At 37.0% G+C, this 23,828-nt stretch overlaps 1 protein-coding gene across 1 annotated transcript; it reads left to right on the top strand.

Moving 5' to 3' along the window:
* Positions 1 to 925: 925 nt before the first annotated feature.
* LOC113162372 (complement C3-like) lies at positions 926 to 20,344 on the top strand. Its single transcript, XM_026360457.1, has 41 exons — positions 926 to 1,014; positions 2,554 to 2,749; positions 2,905 to 3,067; positions 3,347 to 3,441; positions 4,196 to 4,284; positions 4,506 to 4,588; positions 4,692 to 4,779; positions 5,146 to 5,248; positions 5,549 to 5,669; positions 5,830 to 5,945; positions 6,216 to 6,362; positions 6,662 to 6,761; positions 6,860 to 6,954; positions 7,669 to 7,860; positions 8,023 to 8,169; positions 8,370 to 8,499; positions 9,115 to 9,274; positions 9,382 to 9,470; positions 9,597 to 9,736; positions 10,028 to 10,240; positions 10,646 to 10,709; positions 10,786 to 10,875; positions 10,994 to 11,196; positions 11,549 to 11,628; positions 11,759 to 11,918; positions 12,042 to 12,137; positions 12,329 to 12,479; positions 14,590 to 14,675; positions 16,712 to 16,789; positions 16,868 to 17,023; positions 17,131 to 17,193; positions 17,352 to 17,433; positions 17,550 to 17,598; positions 17,764 to 17,854; positions 17,945 to 18,034; positions 18,126 to 18,228; positions 18,437 to 18,526; positions 19,222 to 19,302; positions 19,429 to 19,512; positions 19,700 to 19,844; positions 20,098 to 20,344. The coding sequence occupies exons 1-41, from the start codon at positions 938 to 940 to the stop codon at positions 20,240 to 20,242; spliced, it is 4,731 nt and encodes a 1,576-aa protein (XP_026216242.1). The 5' UTR covers positions 926 to 937; the 3' UTR covers positions 20,243 to 20,344.
* Positions 20,345 to 23,828: the final 3,484 nt, after the last annotated feature.

Below are 23,828 nucleotides of genomic sequence, written 5' to 3'. Positions count from 1 at the left end.
TGACTCATCTGGTGCTGGGCAACCTGAATCGCTGATTGGGGATCAGTTCCAGGAAACAGTCACCGTTGGGTCGGCCCCTGGTCAATGAAGCAGATGACATACGATTAACTCAACCTACTTTCTTATTCATATTGCTACTATTGATTCCCTTTTACTTAAGTCTCGCTGTGTGGCATTTTAATTTAGGTCACCAGAAATCTGACATGAACTGCAATGTTCTTAGATCACATATGGCCCAAGAATTAATTATAGGAAAAACATCAAACAATGCCCTTTTAGTAAATGTATCTATTTAACAGATAGAACCCACTGAGGTTTTGTCAAGGGAAACCTGGCTGACATGGCAGTATTATAATACCCAGTTACACAACACAAACACACACATGAACAGCAAAATAATTAGTTAACTAACATCATGTAAAGGCATGTGCATGTGCTAAGAAACGTTCGAAACCCAGTCATTCTTCGGACATTCAAAAACATTTTAATACGTTAGCAACATCTATTCAATTCAACTAAACAAAATAATAAACACTTACAATATTTGAGTACACACCTAAAAAAAAGAAAAGAAAAAAGAAAAACCATTACAAGACTTTAACTGAAGAAAACCCCCTGCTGATGAAACTCCATAATGACATTTTACTGTAGAGATTGCTGAAGACAAAAATTCAAATCAGAAAGACAGAATATCTGCTTTTCTGTTATTGGTCATTAGGTTAGAAATCAGTCAAATATTTACACCCTCATTGACGTTTTAATGTTTATTTTTTTATCTGGACTGGAGCTCAATCAATCGTGTACTGAAAACCTTGGCAAGGTGACAGAGAGTAAAGGGGTGGAGTGGAAGTGCAAGAGGTCCTCCTCCTGTAGGTAAAAGTATAAAATGAAGGAGCTGCAGAGCAATGCTCTGCTGTGACAGGAAGACAGGATCAGGATGAGTAGGACTCCTCTGTGGCTGCTGGCCTCTCTGGCCTTTGCCTCCCTGACTTCTTTGGCTGATGGAGCTCCTCTGTAAGTAGACCTGTCTGATCTTGTGCTCGAGTATGAACAAAGCAAATAGAGTCAAGAGCCTTGATGAAATGTTTATTCGGTGCTGGATTTTTATCAAGATCAACAATAGATCACTCATTTAGTGAGTTTTAGTTTAAAGTTCATGCTGGAGCAGAACATCCTCATCTGAGCAGATATTTCTATGCTCACATTGCTACACAAAGACTCTAAGACAGCGGCTCTCAACATGTGACTTTGGACGCTCCTCAAATCCTTTTCACCAAGATTGTGATTGTGATAATTAAATTAGCATTAGAAAAGGGGAACTTATACACAACACATATTCATGCTTTTTTATTTTGTAACAAATCATTCCAATTAAACAGAACATGAAAAAATAACGATTGTTCCCACATTAAGCTTTAATGGAGTTTTATAAGTACAATGTATATCAACAACCAAATAAATAAACAGATTTGTGCAAAAACATAAAATATGATTTCCAATTTTCTTGCTAAATCCTGTATATTTTGTTGCAGCAAGGACAGATTGAATGACATGGCTAAAATTCGGAATCACCGTAATCTTGTGTTGTAATATCACCATATTATTGAATTGTATGTAAAAACAGTGACAAGATAGTCATGACCCTGGACCCTGCTTCCTGTTTTTCTGCTTCTATTTTGTCTGACATCCTGTTTCTCTCCCGTCCCTTCCAACAGGGAAGTTTCCAACTTCATTTATTTTAACTTAACCAGTTTCACCTGTGCCCTGCCAGCCTTATTTAACCACCATCCACTAGGACTCTGCCAGATTGCCAGTTGTATAAACTGCTCTCCAGCCACTACCTTGCCTTGTGTTTCATACATAGCCTACTGTAGCCTTGTGTTCTCAGACCTTGTTTTCACTTAGACCTTGCCTTGCCTTGTGTGTTTTTGAACTTTGCTCTCTCCTGGATTTATCCTGTGGACTCTTGAACTTGGATCATGGACCACAGTACCTTTTGCCATAGTGAATGTTTGCATTGGCAGTGATTTTCAGTTGTTGCTCTTCTGGTTCTACACTGCACTTTTTATAACCTCATCTTAGTTCTTGTTCTGCTGTTACTGTGTACTTTGCTCTTGTTTATTCCCTTTTGGATTTGCTCTCCGTTGCTGTTGTATTTAGTTGTTAGTTTGTATCCTTGTTGCTACTCACATATTTTTGTCTATTTCTGTTGTTACTTTTACTCTAGTGCTCTGTCATGTGTTTAATTCCCTGCTTCGGCTGACTGGGCCCTGTATCTGTCTACTAATCACCTTAAACAATAAACTAGTTTTTCTTTTAACTTGTCTGGCATTATAATTGGGTCTATTAAAACCACAATTCTGACAAAGGTGTCACAAGCAGGATTCACTATAAGGGATGATTAAGCAACATAGATAGAAACAATTTCTTTAAAAGACTTGTAAAATCATGAAACTTTGAATCATTTGACAACCCACCTATACATAAAATGTGTACAATTAAAAAAGTTTTAAATTAAATCAGTACATCTCTAAAACAACAACAACTCTACAGGCAGGTGATGTCTGCTCCCAACTTGCTGCGAGTAGGAACAGCAGAAAACATCTTTGTGGAGTGTCAAGACTGCACTGGAGGAGACATGAAGGTTGATATTATTGTGATGAACCATCCAACCAAAAACAAAAAGCTGGCAACCACATCTGTGACTCTTAATGCTGCAAACAACTTTCAACAGTTCGGACAAATAACGGTAACTCCAGTACTCTTATGTACATGATACTGTTAACTTGGATTTATTTTCTATCATGACCTCAAAGAAAAAAACCTAAGATCCAGAAATGCTCCTAATATAAACTGGTCCTGCTCTTCACACACTGATATTGTGTCTCATCATGTTTGTTTTAGGTCCCTGCAGCAGACTTCAATAAGGATCCCAACATGAAGCAGTTTGTCTACCTGCAAGCTCAGTTCCCTGACCGACTGCTGGAGAAGGTCGTCTTAGTGTCCTTCCAGTCTGGGTACATCTTCATTCAGACAGACAAAACCATCTACACCCCCAACAGTAAAGGTGGGTTTAGTACTAGTTCAATGCTGAGGAACACAAAACAATGTGTGTGAAAATATCACTACATACTGTAATGTTAGTATTCTGTTGCTTAGAACTTATTTTATGCTTTATTTTATTTAGATTTAGATGACTGTTTTTTTTTTATTAGTAGTACACTGTAAATTGCAGTGTTCCTTCATGTAAATGATAAACAGTCAAAGTCAAAACAGTGAGACACAATAGACACAATAACTCAATATGAATACATTATTGATCAAAAACACATATTCTCTCTGTCAGTTCAGTACAGGATGTTTGCAGTGACACCACACATGGAACCTGTAGGGAGGGATGAACAAACCCAAACTGATGCTTCTATTTCCATTGAAATTGTGGTATTGTATTTTATTGTATTTTATCTCTGACGAGTACAGAATTCAGTGTAATATCAGCTGTCACAGCTCAACAACATTTTCCCAATTTTACCTTCCTTACCTACATTCCCTTAAAATGAGAAAACTCTTAAAATATATTCATCATATTAAATGGGAACCATATGTTTGGTCAATTTGAAATAAAAGATTGTAAACAAAAAGCTAAAATTTGAAACTGAAAGCTGAGTTGGTGATCTTGAAACATTGAACATGACATAACCAGGCTATAAATAATAATTTTATTTTCATAATTAACTATTGAAATTGGTGGGAATAAATAAATGTTACCTAAAAGTGTGCCAAACCTACATGTGAATTGCCAACTTTTTAAAATTTTTTTAGTTTTGTAATATTTATTTTTCGTAATATTTAAAACATTTGTTTAGATATGATTTTTTATTATTATTTAAATTTAATTTAAGTTGTTTAAATTGTTATTATTTAGGTTTTAAGATCATTAACTCTGCTTTCAGTTTAAATTTTTAAGTTTACAGTCTTTTAAAGTCAAATTCAGCCATCCCACAACTCACTGTTAAAATGAATTCATAAATAGCTTTTAGTGGATTTGTTTTACATTTAATTGAAACTGCAAGGGTTTGTAGGCAGTGTTAACGGCACCTTATCAGATTCACTAACGGTAGATACAGGATTTGTTGAAAAGTAACTGGTTTTGCTAAATTAAGTTAAATAATGGTCGTTCAATATTTATTTTCAGACTCCTGAAGGCCTCATTGTTCCACTTGATGCAATCTTTTTAAAATCAGGGATCCATTCTGGAAATTACCGACTTGGTGACATCGTCAGGTGAACATTTTAGTCAACTCTCTCTCTCACTCTCTCTTTATATATATATATATATATGACGAGCCTCTGATTGAACAACTCTTTTTATTTTTATAAGAACATCAGACAGTGACAGCAGGTCTCAGTTTAGTCTTCTGTCACCCAATTACTGAATCTCCCGCCTACTTAGAAACTGTTGTTTGTGTTTTAGTGACTTCTGCTTTCTGCTTGTGTGTTTCTAGTCCTGGACTGTGGAAGCTTGTGGCCAAGTTTCACACCAACACACAGCAAAGTTACTCTGCAAGCTTTGAGGTCAAAGAATATGGTGAGTCCCTTTTTATCCTTTAACTGTTATTTACTATAAAAGTGTAAAATTCTGTAAATTTTTACTTGATGTTGGACACCACAAAATGCATTTTATTTTACAGTGCTGCCCAGTTTTGAGGTTAAACTGACACCTATGAGCACTTTCTTCTACGTGGACAGTCCAGAACTCACCATCAACGTTAAAGCTACGTATGTGGAAGTTTATTGTTTTACATACTACTTAAGAGTTTCTTTCTGCTTAGGTCTTTTGTAGTGCAGGTTGCAGTATTAAAAACCTTCTCTGGCTAGAAGACCAGTTCAGTCCTGGGGATACCCTTGGAAATGGTGCAGGAGGTGGGAGTAAGAGAATGGTAGCCAATCTATTAGCCTAGCTGGAAAACAAGTCACACCCTGTGAATCTGTGAATCTTAGATCTCATCTTAGGTTAAATAGAGGAAAAAATAAAGAGTGATGTTCATCTATTGTCTTGAAGCACTTTTGTTGTTTATCTGTTTTAGTTTAATTTGTTACATTTTTAACATTACATTTTTTTATGTCCACTTCTTGTGGTTTTAGATATCTGTTTGGTGAGGAGGTGGATGGGACCGCCTATGTAGTATTTGGGGTTATTGATGAAGGTCAAAAAAAGAGCTTTCCCAGCTCTCTTCAGAGAGTGATGGTGAGAAGGAACATAAAATCAGACTGTATTCCTGTCTTTCAGTTCACCAATTGATTAAGAGTTTTCCATTATGAAATATTGTTTTACATATTGGCTTTTCCCGTTAGCAACAGATTTCCTGTTTTCCCTACTGCCATTTCACTTAATTTGCTAAATGTATTAAATCTGTAGCTGTCAAGTATTTATGATGTTTGAAAAAGAAGCAAGGCTGACATATCAATCTTCTGCCTGTCCACTGAATGTAATACTTTACTACTATATGTTAATATAACTAAACTAAATGTTGTTTCCTCACTTTAGATTGAGAACGGTAATGGAGCTGCCACACTGAGGAGAGAGCACATCACACAGACTTTTCAAAACATCCTCAACCTGGTGGGCAGTTCTATATATGTAGCTGTCAGTGTGCTCACAGAGAGCGGTAAGAAAGACAGAGGGTTTGTACCTCTTCAGTAATAACTACTCTACTATCCTAATAACTGTACAGTAGTCATACAGTAACTAGCAGCTCACATGTACTATCAGTAACACCAGGTACTAATTTTCTGTGTACATGTGTTTGTTCTTCTGCTTGAACTCAGGTAGTGAAATGGTAGAATCAGAGTTGAGAGGTATCCAGATCGTCACATCACCTTACACCATCTCCTTCAAGAGAACGCCCAAATATTTTAAACCAAGAATGTCCTTTGATGTTGTGGTAAAGCACTTTTCAAACTACATAAATTGACTATAATAACATGGCTATATTTCTATTCTGATAATAGAAATGATTGTAAATGTCATTTGATTTGTTGTGGATATTAATTATGATGCTAGTGGAAAAAAGGTATAAATCCACCATTTACATTTTAGGTAAATTTATATCACTGAAGTCTTAATACTTCCTTACCTTAGTGGAGGTACTAGCTAGTGTATATTTGGAGACAAAGTCATCTGGTAACACTGTCAAATTTTTCTTTGACGACAGGTTGAAGTTTTGAATCCTGATGAAACTCCAGCAAAAGGTGTTCCAGTGGTGGTGGAGCCAGATGAGGTGCAGGGCATCACTGCAGCTAATGGCATAGCATGGCTTACCATCAATACAGAGGGAAGAGATTCAACGCTGTCAATCACTGTAAGTCTCCAAAATGTTTTAAAAATGTTTTTACCCTTTTCAACTTACAGTCCTCAGTTAATTCAGTCCTCTAGCTGTAGGTTCTTGTCATTCTCAGAATGACCATTTGTTACAAGTGCGTATGTGCTGCTCACACCTGACACACAGTTTGTGACTTAACATACTTAGCCATGTTCTGTAAATATTGCTAGTCTATTCTGGACCAGACAAAGATGCTGTAAACCTCAAACATTTTGCATAAATATTTTTATATAATGGTATGTACAGTATATGCTTACCCTGTGTGTCTCTAATTTTAGGCAAGGACCAGTGACCCTCGTATTTCACAGGAAAGACAAGCAAAAGCCACCATGGTAGCTCACCCATATACCACCAGCAGCAACAGCTACATCCACATAGGTAAGGAAAACAATAAAATAACACCAGATGGTAAAACAAGGTGGTGACAAACATCCATGTGCCATGCACCTCATCTTTTCAGTGTACTCTTTTTGCAGTTGCGGACACAGCAGAGCTTGAGTTAGGCAACAATATCAAAATCAACCTCAACCTCAACAGGCAGTCAAATCAAGACAATGATATCACCTACCTGGTGAGAGACAGTTATGTTACATGTGCATATGGGCAAACACTGACTATAAAAAGTAGTTTTTTTTTTACTAGAAATTGGAAAAAATACTTAAAAACCGATCTGTACAAAGTAATAAACAGTAAACTAATACTGAAAATAAGTGACTACATAAGTATCAAAGTACTGGGACAACAGATAACTCTGCTACTAAATTGGAATTAATTTACAGGATATTCCTGTAGTCTGTAAATGTGGTGCATTACTGTATTTCTGTAACATATTTTATATTAACAGTATTTTGCAGTATTAATACTTGGAGGAGAGAACACAGTAGTACAGTAGAGGCCTGTTTCATTAATTTGTTTTTTAAAATGATGCTATTGAGCCACAATTCAAAAGCCATGTTTTCAGTAAATTTTGATTTATTGCTTTTGTCATTTTTTGTTATTTCCATGATCATTGTGGGTTTTTCTTTCATTACTGAGGGGTACCAATAATTTTGTCCGTGTGTGTAATATCATCCATATCATGACTTGACACTTATTTTCATATTTATAATTTTAATTAGATTTCTAAACATTTTTGAAGGTCTATTTTAAAATTTTTGTCAAAAAAAACTTTTATTGACCATGTAAAAAATATATATAGTGAAAACAAAGGGGGGAAGTACTGTTTTAGGGACTTTACTGCATATAACGCTTGGATAAGAACTGATGTGTAAATTTGTTCTCTTAGATCCTGAGCAGAGGTCAGCTGGTAAAACACGGCCGCTATAGGACACGAGGTCAAGTATTAATATCCCTGAATGTTCCCATCGCCAAAGAAATGCTGCCATCTTTCCGAATCATAGCCTACTACCATCCAAGTAATAATGAAGTGGTGTCAGACTCTATTTGGGTGGATGTCAAGGACTCCTGCATGGGCTCGGTAAGACAGACACATGAGTTAAACTAATCAAATGAACCAACAATGCACGCAAAATTAGAAAGATAGTTATACATCTATATTTAAACATATTTTTATGTCCTGCATACAGCATGTGACAGCTTCGACTAATAAATAATGTCTCATTTTTTTCTTTCAATTTAGCTGAAGTTAGAATCTACAAGACCTGCTCCATCCTTTGAGCCTCGCAGGATGTTTGGTCTGAAGGTCACTGGAGATCCAGAGGCCACAGTGGGACTGGTGGCAGTGGACAAAGGTGTCAACAACAAGCACCGCCTCTCCCAGAAAAAGGTAGTTTCTTTATTCCATATCAAATTTTCTTAAGGTACAGATTAACACACTCAAAGATTGGGTGAATGTGTTCAAGTGTGTTAGTCTGTAGCTCCAAATAACGCAAAGTTAAACAGACATATGTTGTAGTTTACAATGTAATGTCTGTTTAACATACTTCAACCACAGTCTTTCTCTGTTTTGTATTTTTGTTTCCTCAGGTGTGGGACATTGTAGAGAAGTATGACACTGGCTGCACACCAGGTGGAGGGAAGAACAGTATGAGTGTATTTTATGATGCTGGGTTGTTGTTTGAGTCCAGCACTGCCTCTGGGACTCCCTACAGACAAGGTAGTCAGCAATGTACTACTGGTTTGATTTCATCTAACTGTTAATCTCAAAATGAGACAGGGCAAGCAAGTGGCAGAGTGACTTAGTGATTTGTTAAATAAGTTATCACTTCTATGAACATAGACACATTTTATATTGTAGCCCCAAAATATTACCAATTAAAAGAAATCAATGTCGAACTTCTTGGTTTTTATATTTATCACCTGCAGTACATTTGGATGCATCTTTAAAACTTTTGAACTGGATCTTAAGGAATGTAATTCAAAAATTTAACATCCATCTTGCTCCATATTTGTGGTACCTTTTTCTGGAAAATACAGATTTTCAAAGTAATTTTCAGAGGTGAAAAATCTCGAGAACCGCTGGGAGTTAGTCAGATCCTATACATTTTGTAGTTTCAGCTTACATTGTAAAGTGCCTTTGATTAGATTACTTTTGTTGTGATTTGTAATTTTGCTCTGTAAAAAATAATTGAATTTAGCTGAAATCTATATTTTGACAATTCAACAAAGAAGGTGTGCTATGACAGATTATTTTTCCTCATTATGTAAAGCAGAACTGAAGTGCTGGTTCAATCTTGTGGGGTTAAAGATCCAGTCTGTGGTGCAATTGCAGAGTTCCATTGTCCAGGTCCCAGCAGGAGGAAACGAAGTGAGGAAGATGATGATGACAGCTATATGCACAGCAATGAAATAGTTTCTCGTACCATCTTCCCTGAAAGTTGGCTGTGGTCAGACATTAAACTGCCTGCTTGCCCTAGACAAACCCCAGACTGGTGAGGCAACAGAAACATACAATTTGCAGTAATTTGTGACAACTCTAGAGTTAAGAGCTACTGTACTCTTTACTTGATTAGGTCTAAATGTTTTTCTTTGTTTTCAGTACATCTACATCATCAGTGACAAATGTTATTTTGCGAGAGTCAGTCACAACCTGGCGTATCATTGGTATTAGTCTGTCAAGAACTCGGGGTGAGTGATAAATATCTGTTTTGTATTTTAAATGTATATTACATATCTATTATCCTACACCTCCTCTATCGTTTGTCTTTTTTATCTCTATTAATCATCACTTGTTTTATCCCTCTCATCTTTAAGGCATCTGTGTTAGTGAACCACTAGAGGTGATTGTTCGGAAGAATTTCTTCATTGATCTCAGACTGCCCTACTCTGCTGTCCGTGGTCAGCAGCTAGAAGTGAAAGCAATCCTCCACAACTACAGCCCCGACCCTGTCACTGTGAGTCTGTGTTACTCTGCGCAGAGGAAAGAGAAGTACTCATTTCTTCCTCTAGTCTTTAAGAAGATTATTAAATGCTTACAACTTGGTCAGTGGCAGAATTTGAACACCTTTACAATGTTGACTGACTTAAACCAAAACCACTTATTATGACTCTCATTAGCTATGAACAATTGTAAATAATATTTTCTATGAAACATTATCTGTAAATGCTCACAATAATCAGCATATTTAATCAGCATCTGATCCACAAACACCTCCCTCTGTTTCTCCATCTTTCTCCTTATCAAGGTGCGTGTGGATCTAATTGAAGAGGAGAACTTGTGCATTGCAGCTTCTAAGCATGGGAAATATCGTCAGGAGGTTGAAGTTGGGGCCCAAAGTACACGATCTGTACCCTTTATTATTATTCCCATGAAGGAAGGAGAGTTCCGCATTGAGGTGAAAGCTGCTGTTAAAGACTCATTTCTCAGTGATGGGGTCAAGAAGACTCTGTGGGTGGTGGTAAGAAACAGGCTCCATCTAGTGGATTTACAGCTTTTTTAGACCATTTCAAAACCACGTTTGTGTTGCAAAACCACAAAAAAGTCCTATTTAAATTTCATCTCACACCTATGAGGTCAGGATTTCAATGAAAATGTCTCTTTTTTTAATTTGCTACAAATAATTTAGTTGTTGTATATAGCCACTATGTCTCCATTGTTATAATAAGTCAGAATAGAGAAGCAGATACGTTTGCATACAGCGATGCAGGGGCTACAGTACTTTTTCTGCAAATGTATATTTTATTAACCTTTCAAAAATAACCTGTAAACAAGAAAAATATATTTTATAATTTTCTTATATACCTTCGTATAAAGCTTAATTAAAATCAAAATTACTTCTCTGGTTCTCCTGTTGTTTTTCCAGCCTGAAGGTGTACTGGTTAAATCTCCTCAGGTTGTAATCCTTGATCCTAGTAAAAAAGGTGCGGGTGAGTGTTCCCATGACATGGCGACATTGTAAAATCATTTAGTTGCCCAGTGCTTGCTCACTGTTTTTCCCTTTAGGTGGAAGACAAGAAGAAATTCTCAACAGTGGCATTCCTATGAAGGATTTGGTTCCAAACGCACCTACTAGAACACAGATCTCTGTAACAGGTGAGATGTAATGGTATATTAAGACATGTTAAGTAATATAAGAATGCTCCCTGTTTCTAAAATTGTATTGCACTTCCTTGGAAATTATATTAGTATTTTTTTCTGTGTGTGCATGCAGGAATACAACATAAAGCTCCACTAGGGGAGAACGCCATTAGCAGTACATCAATGGGTAGTCTGATCTACCAGCCATCAGGTTCTGGAGAGCAGAACATGATCCACATGACTCTGCCTGTCATTGCAACCACATATTTGGACAAAACCAACCAATGGGAAACTGTGGGCTTACAGAAACGCAATGAAGCCCTCCAACACATTAAGCACTGGTAGGTTCACACACAGAGTATTTATTTGCACAGATACCTGAAGCTATGTTGAGTAGGTTTATGAAATTTCTGATTTAGTAGAAGTAGTATCACAGTGTATAATACACAGTATCAGTTAATGTTTGATACCCACTCCGATAAATTAATGCTATTGAAATGAAATTAATTTAATAAAACGCAACAATCATATTGTTTACAGTCATTTTTACTTTTCTGTTTCTTACAAATAAAATCTAGTCACCAAAAAAATTAAATACATTCTCAAAAAAATTTTAGACGTAGAGGATTTAGGTGTGGAAATGAATATGAGATTTAGTAGTAGTCATCAAAAAATGTTTTGTCTTTGTCCAGGGTACAGGAACGAGCTTGTCTACCGTAAACCAGATGGGTCTTTTGCTGTATGGGCCAATCACCAAAGCAGCACTTGGTGAGGAATTCAAACATGTATGCATTCATGTGTAAATGTTTTCAATCCTCCTTTAACTTAGAGGTTGGTGTAGTATTTCATGTGCAAATAAACTAAACTGGACTACTACCCATCTCTTCTCCACTCTAAGGCTGACTGCCTATGTTGTCAAGGTGTTTGCGATGGCCAACAGCCTGGTAGCAGTACAAAATGAAGTGATCTGTGGCGCTGTCAAGTTTCTGATTCTCAACGCACAGCAACCTGACGGCATGTTTAAAGAAGTTGGAACAATTGTTCAGGGAGAGATGATTGTATGTGCTCTGATTTTATAGACATCAGTCTTCAACTTAATGCTAAAAACAAACAAATTAACTACATTTAATTATCTTTTACTATTATTTATTAATAACGTGTGGTTGTATGTACATGTGTAGGGTGATGTGCGTGGCACAGATTCAGATGCCTCCATGACGGCCTTCTGCCTCATTGCTATGCAGGAATCACGCACACTCTGTTCTGCCACCGTTAATGTGAGTAAATCCCCTGTCCTTTTTTTCTCACTTCATTTTTTTCCTGTTTGATGGATGTTCTCAATAAAGACATAAGGATTAAAAAGAAAACCATGAAATTTGAAAAGGTTCACATACTTTTTCTTGCCACTGGAGCTGTTTTCCTGTTTCACTTTTTTATTTTTCCCTCCTTGTATCTATTCCTTCTATAGAGTTTGTACGGAAGCATTGGCAGAGCATATACGTACCTCGAGAAGCGTCTGACCAGCCTCACCAACCCCTATGCTGTTGCCGTGACATCGTATGCCTTGGCTATTAAAGACAAACTGAACCGAGAAATCCTCTACAAGTTTGTTTCCCCTGGTGTGTTCACACAACGGTTAATGTTTAACCCTTTCATGCATTAATTATGAGAACCTCATTAAAGATTTTTGGTGTTTTTATTCCTCTCTAGGCATGACAAAAAAGATTTTTATGAACCTATTTTTATCACAAGGAAAAATGCACATGCATTTGACTTGTAAAATATGTATTTAACAAACCAATAGCAGACAATCTCACATTTTAACATACTCAAAAACAGATGACAGATGAACTGCAGATTTTCTAGGATTTTCTACAACAAGAAATATTGCCCATGGCTTTAATAACCCTAACCCGAACCCAGGCATATGCAATATAAGACCTTTTGAATAGCTATGCAAGAAATGGAGACAGAGTCATCTCAGAGTTGCAGAAACTATAGTGATACAGTATGTTTGAGGTAATTTGTAAGCAGTTGCATTTGCCTTACATGGCTTGTCCACCAGAACTGGTAATGTTATTTTAAACTGAACAGTGTAGTGTACAGTTTTTGATTAAGCTAATTAATTAAAGTGCTTAATCACAAATGTTAAAATGTTATGTTAAAATATGAATCTGATTTATTTAAAAATGTAAAAAAAAAAAAAAGCATATCTCTTTTGGCCCTTAAAATCTTTTTTGAGTTGGCCTGCAAAGATAATTTGTCTTGAATTTTGAGACATAAATGATCTAACAGGGTTTAGAAAGAATAGTCAAAATTATCAAACGTGAGAACATTTTACTGTCATCACCCACTTCCTGTCTTATTTAGAAAAATCTGCAATTTCTGGTCTGGTCTCTGTTCCGTTTATCCAGCTTTAATCAGCTTTAATCTGTAATCATACAGGTAAAACTATACTACTACTCTATACTGTCTATACTGCGGGGAGCTTGGACATCGGGTCGGTTCATGCCCAGCAAAAGGCAAGGCTCATTTCTGACCAACTCCACCTCCTCCCGACCCCTCACCACTGTTTGCTTGGGCTCCATTAACATCCACAGCACTTGTGGAGCCAGGGGCTGATGCCAATTTAATAGATGAGCAGTTTACTCTGCATCTGGGACTGAAGTTAATTCCTAGGCTTCAGCCTCTACAGGTCAAGGAGCTCAACAATGAGCTGTTACATTAAATCTGCCTAAAGACTGAGCTGGTCCCCCCATATATATCACTATATCACTAGGATTTCCTTGGTCTATCTAGACCTATTTAAAGATCCTGCCACCTCTCTTCCCTATCTGCGCCATTGAGCTGTTGTTATGCAGAACTACATTAATTACGCATTGGCGGCAGGTTTCATTTGCCTTTCTTCTTTGCCTGCAGGTGCAGGTTCCTTCTTTGTGGTTGAAGGATACCCCTTTCCATTGGTCTGAAGCTCAAAAGACCATTTCACCACTGCCCTTGACCTCCCTGACCCCGCCCACGAGTTGTGGAAGTAGACGCTTCAGACACCGGTGTGGGGGCAGTTCTGTCACAACGCACCAAGTGATCAAAAAATCCACCTGTGTGCCTTCTTGCCCCTTGTGCCTCTCCCCTACCAAGGGCAATTATGCCCATTCCTTGTTGCCCCATTTCCTTCGACTTTGTTACTAGATGTCCACCTTCCAAGGTCAAAAGTTTGATCCTGTCTCTTGCAGACCGTTTCTCTAAAATGGTCCACTTTATTACCTTGTCCATGCTTCCTCATCCAAATGCACCACCGAGGTCCAGCACGTGTTCCATCTTTATGGTCTTCCTGCAACATTGTCTCGGACTGGCGCCAAAGTTCACTGTTAAATTTTGGACAGAGTTTTGTAGGCTATTGGACATCCTCGTCAGTGTCTCTTTGGGCTTCCATTCACAGACCAACATCCAGACCAACTGTATATTCAGTGGCTACGAGAAGTGGGATAATTGACCTATTGTCGGCCGACTCCACACCCTTATTAACCCATATTACAGTCCATTAAACCTTTCTTTTTTGTCCAGCCTCTTTGGGTCTTACAAAATCTTTATCCTCACATTTAGTGTCTTATTGCAATTTATAACTACATTAAACTCTCGAACATCAAGAAACTGTCAGTTTATAGTCAACAAATTTTTCTAAGATGTTAAGCATAGTAAAAGTAAATGATCTCTTTCTATTTTCCCCAGAGCTGTCCCACTGGCCTGTACCTAAGGGATATGTTTACACACTGGAGGCCACCGCTTATGCTCTTCTGGCACTGGTCAAGACCAGAGTAAGTATATAAGTATATACATTTGTGTTTCACCAGCATTTAATGCTACAGAAAATATACAGTGATCAGCCATGCACCCTAATAAAAAAGAGTAAAGGATTTATGAAAACACAAATTGATTGATTAGTTTTGTGGGTGCCTTGTTAATTATGTATTAATATTAACACATAATTCTATTATATATTATATATATAATATATTATTATATATATATTTATTATTCTTATTATTATGCATTAGTAATGGGTGACTAAACTGTTCCAGACCTTCAAACTACTTCTTAGTGGTCACTCAGCATTTTCACTGGCCACTGTGAAAATACTGTGTGTTGTTGAGAAATTACATCGTGCATGATGATGATAAAGCGGACTGTTAAAGTTCGATAGGACTTGAACTATATTTACGACTCTTTTAAATGTAAATCACCACTGTACACACTCAATCAACAATACAGGTCATAATATTGAGCTCTGATACAATAATGTAAATCTTCCTTTTTAATACAAATCAATAAATGTTGTACAGGTGTGTAAAACAATTAAATCATTGTATGGCAATTACAGCAGTCTCCATACAGCAGTCTAAACACAACATCTGTGCATTACAGAGATCATTCTGTGCTGTGGCATTGTTGGCTTCATCCTGTCAGTTTGAACATTTGTCACTGATTGTTAGGCACTCTTAAAGACCAGCAGGAATTTTAAGAGAGACTGCAATCAACAGTTAACATTATTGCAAGTTGGTGCTGCCTTGTGTGGCAGCCTGTTGCCTCCGGTTTGATTTGTTTTCATAGTTTTTCTTTCTTTGTTTTTTTGTAGTTAGAGTTTTCTACTCTTTTCTGTATTGTTTACAATTTTCTTAGGAAGGTTAGGAAAAACCATCTTACTGAGAATGGGAAGTAGATTGCTTGGATGGTTTTTCCTGGTTTTTAGCGTCTTTCTAACCTTTGTTGCACCGGGGAGGCCTTGTCAACAGACGCTTCCGAGAGCAGAATTTAAGAGCGGACATATTATTTCTAGGCCTACACATTGAGAAGCAAGGCCCCAGGTCCCTGTGGAGCTGAGTAGGAGACACCTGGGATGAAGGGCTAGACTCAAACAGAAAGAATAGAGGAGAAGGTTTGAACCCTTTCTTCCTACTGTCCTTAAAGGAAATACAAGGAAATAAGAGGGACAAGCTCGGAATAAACAAGCAGGAATGTTGTGAGTGCTGAATTGTGATGCAGGTTGTCGAAAAGACTGCAGGCAGATCGGTATGAAGAGAGGAGGGGGGCGATTGCAGTGCTTCTGAGAAACGGGTATTGAAATCCTGGACATATTGTGAAAGAATGTCTCTGTTGCCCAGAAAATTGAACTGTTAGCTGTCAGCCTGCATCCATATTATCTGCCAAGGGAGTTTACATGTGTTATTGGTATTACTGCATACATTCCAATGTCACACACACACACTCCACCCACCAATCTGTCATTTTCTAGCAGCCAGGTGAATAGGCAGCTAGAGAGGCTGAACCAAAATAAAAGTACATGTACATGTACTGACCTTTTTGAGGCCTCCGATGGAAACATCTTTAGGCCCACTACAGGTTTGGGCAGATGATGCCATCATATACTGTACGTGCTCCAGAGAGCTCTCTCACACCTGGACAGAGCAGGCAGGCATTTAGATGTGTTAAGATGTGTTATTTTTCAGTTTTATTCCTATTATCTTCTGCGTGTGTATGTATGTATGGTAGTTTTTAGGATGTAGAAACTAAGAGGGCATATTTTTCCACAGGCCTAGGTGGTATTAAATCACCTCCTTGTTTTATGAATGGCAATTATAATATAAAACTTGCATTTTGTGTTTGATCTGACTCGTTTTCATCTTACATTTACAGCTCATTATGAAGTTCATGCAAAAGAGAAAAAAATTAGGATATAAGTAAAAGCACAAATCTATTGGAAAAGTCTGCTTTGCGAAACCATGACACAACATTTATCACAAAAAACAAAAAGATTGATGGAGTATGATACACTTGCCTTGTATGTGTTAATTAGGCCTTTGAAGATGCCAAACCTGTTGTGAGATGGTTGAACCAACAGCAGAAAGTGGGCGGAGGCTATGGATCAACTCAGGTAACACTTTTATTAGTTAATCTTTTTTTTTTTTAAAACATATTTTTCTTGTTTTCTGATACACACTCTTGTTCTCAGGCTACTTTAATGGTGTACCAGGCAGTGGCAGAGTACTGGGTCAGTGCTAAAGAACCAGAGTATGATCTGAATGTGGACATCTTGTTGCCGGGCAGGTCAAAATCTATTAAGTACAACTTCAACAGTGAAAACCAGTATACCACAAGGATAAGTGAAGTGAGATATCTAGTGGCTCATCAATATAATCACTTGTTGTTTTCTGCAGGTTTGTTTCTTCTGATAATCACAGTTTTTCTGTTTGTGCCTATTTTAAATCCCTACAGGTTAATAATATAAACCAAGATGTTAAAGTGACTGCCACTGGCACAGGAGAGGCAACACTGACAGTAAGAAAAACATATTTTAATTCTGTTGTGAGTTTAAATGTTTCCATTCTAAATCCAGGATAAGACCAAATACACTTGAACTCGCTATGAAAACACTAGAACAATGGATGCTTGTGATATCTATATTAATAAAGTGCAATGTCTTGTCTATGTGATAGATGGTGGCGTTTTATTACTTTTTACCTAAAGAGAAGGAGAGTGACTGTCAGAAATTTAACCTGTCAGTGGCGCTCATCCCAGGTATTGTGGTGCCCTCTTTGTTTTCCAGCTGACCTTTATCTTACCTGTTTGTGCTTGTTTGTTTTGTTGGTTCCCTGTAATCAATACATTTATGTTAAGTTGTTTGTTTCTTACAGAGGAAATGAGTGAGGACGAGAAGATATACAAGCTAAGAATAGAGGTTTTGTGAGTAGAGTGTATAAACTGAGAAGTGTCTTAGTAACATGGATATACAGTGATTATTTTTTTTATTTATTTATTTTTCCTTCTAAGGCTCCTACATGACCTTCCTTCTTAAGCGTTCTGTTTCTGTTATTCTCCATCTTTTAATGGTTTGATTAAATTTTTCAGATATAAGGACAGGGAGCGTGACGCAACCATGTTAGTTTTGGATATTGGCTTATTAACTGGTTTCACCCCCAACACAAATGACCTGGACTTAGTAAGCTTTTATACACATCCACATACAAATGTGTTTTACTCTCTGAAGTTGTCTGACAATATATATGTGTATGTTTGTGTGTGTGTGTAGTTGTCTAAGGGACGTGACCGCACCATCGCAAAATATGAGATGAACACAGTCCTGTCAGAAAGAGGCTCACTTATCATCTACCTGGACAAGGTCAGACATCAGTGTTTCATCTCATCCCTTTTTCTCTCCATCTTGTCCTCTGTTTATCTCTACTTCACCTTTGCTTTACATTTCCCTGCAGGTTTCTCACAGACGTTCAGAGGAGATCAGTTTTAGGATCCACCAGAAGCTGAAAGTTGGCGTGTTACAACCAGCTGCTGTGTCTGTCTATGAGTACTATGACCGTAAGTCTAAGACACTCAGAAAGCTGCTTCAGTGTGTTTTAAGTGTTTTTTGGCTGCAAATTGATTTTGTGGTAGGTAACATACAGCAATAAGCAGGAGTCCTGACATTTATGAAATATATAATGTACAATTTCTGATGTACTGCAATTAGTACAAATGTTTGTTTTTTCTATATTTATTTTTCAAATATCTTTGTTTCTTGTTGCAGCAACACACTGTGTGAAATTCTACCATCCAGAGAGGAGAGCTGGAGAGCTGCTCCAGCTCTGTAGAAATGATGAATGTACATGTGCCGATGGTAAACACGTTTATCTGAACACTTAAGTTAGTCATGGTACTGTATGCCTCATTTAGAGATTAAATTTTTCTTTCCAGCCTTTTGTTGCCTCTGTCCTAACAATTTTATGCCATGTTGCTTCCACCAATTTTAAAATTACCGTATCTTTTTCTTAAAATGGTTGTCGATTTTACAGTGTCCCAACTTTTTGGAATTGGGGTTGTATATCTTACACACACACCACTCCTTCATTACAATGAGTTATGTATAGGGAAATAGTTTATTCTCTAATTAATTGGAGCATTACTGTAGGTCTGTGGTATCTATTTAATAGTTTTTAAATTAGAAGTGCTGCATCGTAGAGTAACACACGGACCAACTGTCGGCACACCGTAATTCATTAGCCATTTAATAAATACATATTTTACTACTCCTGCTTCAGATTCCTGCGCCCACCCAGGTCTTCACTTGAAATGGTGGGAAAATGTCATGCTTAGTGGGTTATGTAGCCCAAAATGGATGGTTTATACTTTAAGACATCAAGCAGCATTTTGAAAAAACTCTTGAAAAGAAGTGTGCTAAAACCTGGAGATTTAACCACCAGGTTAATCATTCAATTATTACACTGCATTGTCTTTTAACTTGAGCAAATTTGTATTACACCTACTAGTCGGGTCATTGTTTGTGTTTAATTGGTTCTTATTGTATATTTCCAGAGAACTGCAGTATGCAGAAGAAGGGAATGGTCAGAAATTACCAACGCACAGCTAAACTTTGTGAGAGTCAAATAGACTTTGGTAAGTGTAAATTTATGTAGTTCTTATTCAAACATATTGAGTTAAATGTCTGTGCAAAAAAATATTGAGAAAAAATATAAGCAAGTGTGTAAATGGAGTAACAATCTGCAACTTGTCTGTTTTCAGTGTACAAAGTGAGACTGGAAGGTTTTACAGACAGTTTGTCCACTGACATTTACACAATGCGAGTACAGCAAGTCATCAAGGAAGGTTAGTATTCATCTCCTTTAAAATTTTAAATCTCTTTGAGACCGGCTAAGTCAGCCAGCTGCTGTCTGTAGGTTTTAATTCAATTCCTAACTATTCCTTTTAACAAAGTTCCCAATTTGGGAGTTCACCTTTAGCTATGATTTTATTCTTGCAGTACTCTCATATTTGTCCTTTGTTTTGATTACAGGGCTTTCTGATGTTGGTCCTTTGGGTAAATTGCGCACATTCCTCAGTTTTCCACACTGCAGGGAGGCTTTATATCTGAAAACTGGCAAAACCTACCTTATCATGGGAACATCCAAAGATATTCACAGAGATCACCAAAGTCAATCGTAAGTGTTAGTTTGTGTGGTTTCTCATAATTTTACCTTCATTTAAACAGTTTCTCTGATATGTATTACTAAATTAGGATTGCCTGTCTTTTATTGCAGTTCACATTATACTAATGCTACTGATACAGTTAATACTTTTTTTTTTTTTTTGCAGGAAGAACAATGTGGTACTTTTTTATGTTACATTATACTCCAGTGTGTTACAGATAGCTGACCACATGAAGGCTCACTGTGTTTTTTATTTTCTCCTCAGATACTTGTATGCGCTCAGTGAGAGAACCTGGATTGAGTACTGGCCTACAGAGGCAGAGTGTCAACTTTATGAACACAGATCATCCTGTTTGGGCTTGGAGGAGATGGTGCAGCAGTATGGACTCTTTGGATGTCAGCAATACTGAAATCAAGAAAATAACATGTTTCATTCAAACAATTACATATGTTTAAAAGGTACTTATTTGAAACTTGTTGTTACACTGCTGATTAAACTGTGATCATCATTGCTTCATTGTCTGAAGGCCTGTTTAACGTCTGTCAATTTCAAAAATCTCTCTCATTCTCTCAGATAGCGCTTGTTCTTTTTATTTTGCCCTTATGATATTGTAATCACTCATTGATTCACTTGTTAGCCATAACACTCATAATAGAATAACTAATAACCATAACACAAAATATAATAACCTACTAGATGATTTGCAAAAAGTCATTATCTTCCATGCTTATCAGTTTTATTATATTTTATTATTAGCAGATATGTTAAGTCCAAACAAAAAGCAGCATACATATAGCTACAAAGTAGTGGTAGCTCAAACTACCCAACCCAACTAGTCATGTTATGATTAACCAGACCTCAGTCTTACTCCAACTCTAACTTTATCCAGTAATTCCTTTCTGCTGTACAGCTGCACATCGTAGCAATCCGAGTGGCTCCTCCAGCTTCTCATCACCCACAGGTTGCTGCAGGAAAATGAATCTGTGACCATAATCGTTTATGTTGTACTCAACGCGCATGAACATTGTTTTGAGAGCAAATCATTTCTAAAATGTGCAAAAGCATACGACTTGAAGGTGATGTATGTCCAATTTGCGTGTTATACGTCACATTGACACAACGCTGAAGCTGGAGCGCCTTTATGGCGGCGTTGTAAATAGACAAAGGCGTCTAATAATAAATAATAATATTACTGGTCATTATTATTACAGTAATTACTATTGTACTGTAATGACACTGTAGGCCAGAATTAATTAATTTATTGTAACTACTTTAGGAGCTAGAAAAAAACAAATTTCCAAAGGATCACATACCCCCTAAAGGCCAGACAAGAAAAGTATACATTAGTTAGTTTTTCAGAAACATTAACCCATGATGACGTTTACATTCTACATTTAGTTATTTGGCAGAAGCTTTATTGAAAGCGACTTACAAGTGAGGTACAAAGCAAATATCAGACGAACTTTAAAGTAAAGGGCTCTAGAAAGAGCTGTTTCAGTTTCATGGGGCATAAGTGCAATTTTTTCTACAAATAAGTATTTTTTGTAATTTAGATCATTTAAATGAACTTTGAGTGCTCTGGAGTGTATAACGTACTTACTTAAGAGGTTTGAGAGCGGTGTGAGGGAAGCCTTACATGTGTAAATCAACACCCACTCACTCAACAGAAGTGGAGGCCTTAGACATAACCTTTCCTCAGTTTATCAAGCTGCCCCTTCATCCATCCCCAAAAACATCAGGCCCAACTCACACTTGCACCAGGTTGGATGCACCTAACGACTCACTTTAGGTTATTAGAGGGGTTGGGCAGAGGTGTGGCTATTCTTACACAATCTCACCATCCTTTGTTTCACCTAACAAGCCTATTTAGGCCAGGGGCAAAGCGAAACGAAACCTGGGGCATAAATATGTGGGCTCTAACCAACTATTGAGACTGAAGAAGCTACTTTGATGAGTAGTGAAACGTTTCCTAACAAGAAGGAAGTCCAGTTTCCATGACTTAACTTCCAGATAACTTCACCTGGACGACTGAGAATCTTCACCTCCATATTTCTGAGACAAGCTTGTGACTGACTACCTGATAGACAGACCACAGTTTGTATAGCTGCAAGGTTGTGAGCCTGAGCAGGTGATGAATTTTCTGTACAATGTAATGTAATGTGTGCAACAAGATGTTGCAAATCTTTCACCAGTCTCTTGTAGCCAGTGCAATTTTCTTTGCTGTTACCTGCTGGGGCAGCAACAAACTAGACAGACTGGTCAGGAAGGCTGTCTCCGTGCTGTGGACTTCACTGGAACCCTTGGAGCAGGATGTTGGGAGCACGATGCTGAACAAGCTGTTGGAAATCATGGAGAGCAGCTCAATCTTTTCCACAGCCTGCTGGTCAAACAGCAGCTTTAGTTCTCTTCTCCAGCACTGCTGTGACAAGGAAAGGTACAGGAAGTCATTCCTGCCAATAGCCATCACACTGGAAGCTCTGTCTAATAGTTACTCTGTAGATTTAACTGTGTGCAATTAGTTTTCTGTCTACTTCTGTTAGATGTGTTTAGATGTGTATTTTTTTCCTGTTTTTTCCTTATTCCTATTATTGTCAGCATGTGTATTTATGTTTATCTGTGTAATGGTTACTGCAACACCTGAATTGACTACTGGGATTAATAAAGTATTGATCTACCTGTCCTTTGTATTGCGCGGCTTCTACACGTATTCTTCTGTTTTTTAATAGTTATATATTTTTATTTCATTTTATGCTTTTTCTTTCCTTTCAATGTGTTGTCTGTGTTCTCTGTCATTGTTGTAGCACCACGTATTTCGTTTTGAAATGATAATAAAGAACCTTGAATTAAATGGAAAATGGCAACTGTAGCGAGAGGCATCATGGTTTCGCTTTGTATGTATGCATATTTTTGCAATATTTTGACAGTATAGTCGAAATAAATCTGTTCATCTTTTCTATAAAGACAATTTGTTTGGTTTTCCTGACTTTTTCTCACTGGAAGAAAAATGCATCAAATGGATTACATTTACATTTTCATTTACATTTAGTCATTTAGCAGACGCTTTTATCCAAAGAGACTTACAAGTGAGGAACAAAGCAAGCAAACAAAATCTAAGTCAAGGAGAAAAAACATCAAAGCAAAGTTTCTACCCTAAAAAGTTTGGTTATAATAACTTAAAGTAATCACTTTAGAATATATGAGAGTATCACTTTCACTTTTTAATTTAACTATAAAAAAAGATTGATGATTTAAATGTTTAGATGCACCTATATGTTGTGACATTATATCTTTTCTGGAAAATAATACCAGAGCTTTTTGTTTTGGATATTATTAAACACCTGACAGGTAAAAAATTCCACAAAAATCATCTTAAAATGTTTCTACAAAGCAGTCCTACACATTTACTGAGCACATTTTGTATGCCAAAAAATTAAACATGTTGTAATATCAAACTATGACATTTTAGATTTATTAGTTTATTTAACCATTTTTTAACCAGATAATTCACGTAAAAGTTAGCAGCCTCTTTGTCACACAAGTCAAGAAATAAATGAAAAACATTCAAATCATGAATTAAAATGACTGGAAAAAATTCACAGCTGATGAAACTCCAAATAGTCTTGCCAGACATTTAACCCAGAAATTACACAAGTGGACTTTCACCCCACTGATTGATTTTTTGTTTTAGGCTACTAATTCAGCAAGATCACAACGAGAAGAAAGAAAATGAAGAGAAAAGTAAGGCATGGTGTTAAGAAACAGCCATCAGAAATGCAGAATAGCCGTTTTTCTGTTATACAGCAATAACGGTGGATTCAACGGTAAGTGTAGAAATCAAACATATACAAACTCATTGATTTTCTCATGTTTATTTTGTCCTCACAGTGGACATAACATTTAGCCAAATGATTGGTTTCTCAACATCTGCTGGGAAATCATGTGTTTACACATGTGTACTGGGAACCTTTGGGAGGGGAGACAGACGGTAAAGAGGT

This window comes from Anabas testudineus, chromosome 1, assembly GCF_900324465.2.
Source record: "Anabas testudineus chromosome 1, fAnaTes1.2, whole genome shotgun sequence".
Classification (NCBI taxonomy): Eukaryota; Metazoa; Chordata; class Actinopteri; order Anabantiformes; family Anabantidae; genus Anabas; species Anabas testudineus.
This window is presented reverse-complemented; position numbering and strand designations above follow the sequence as displayed.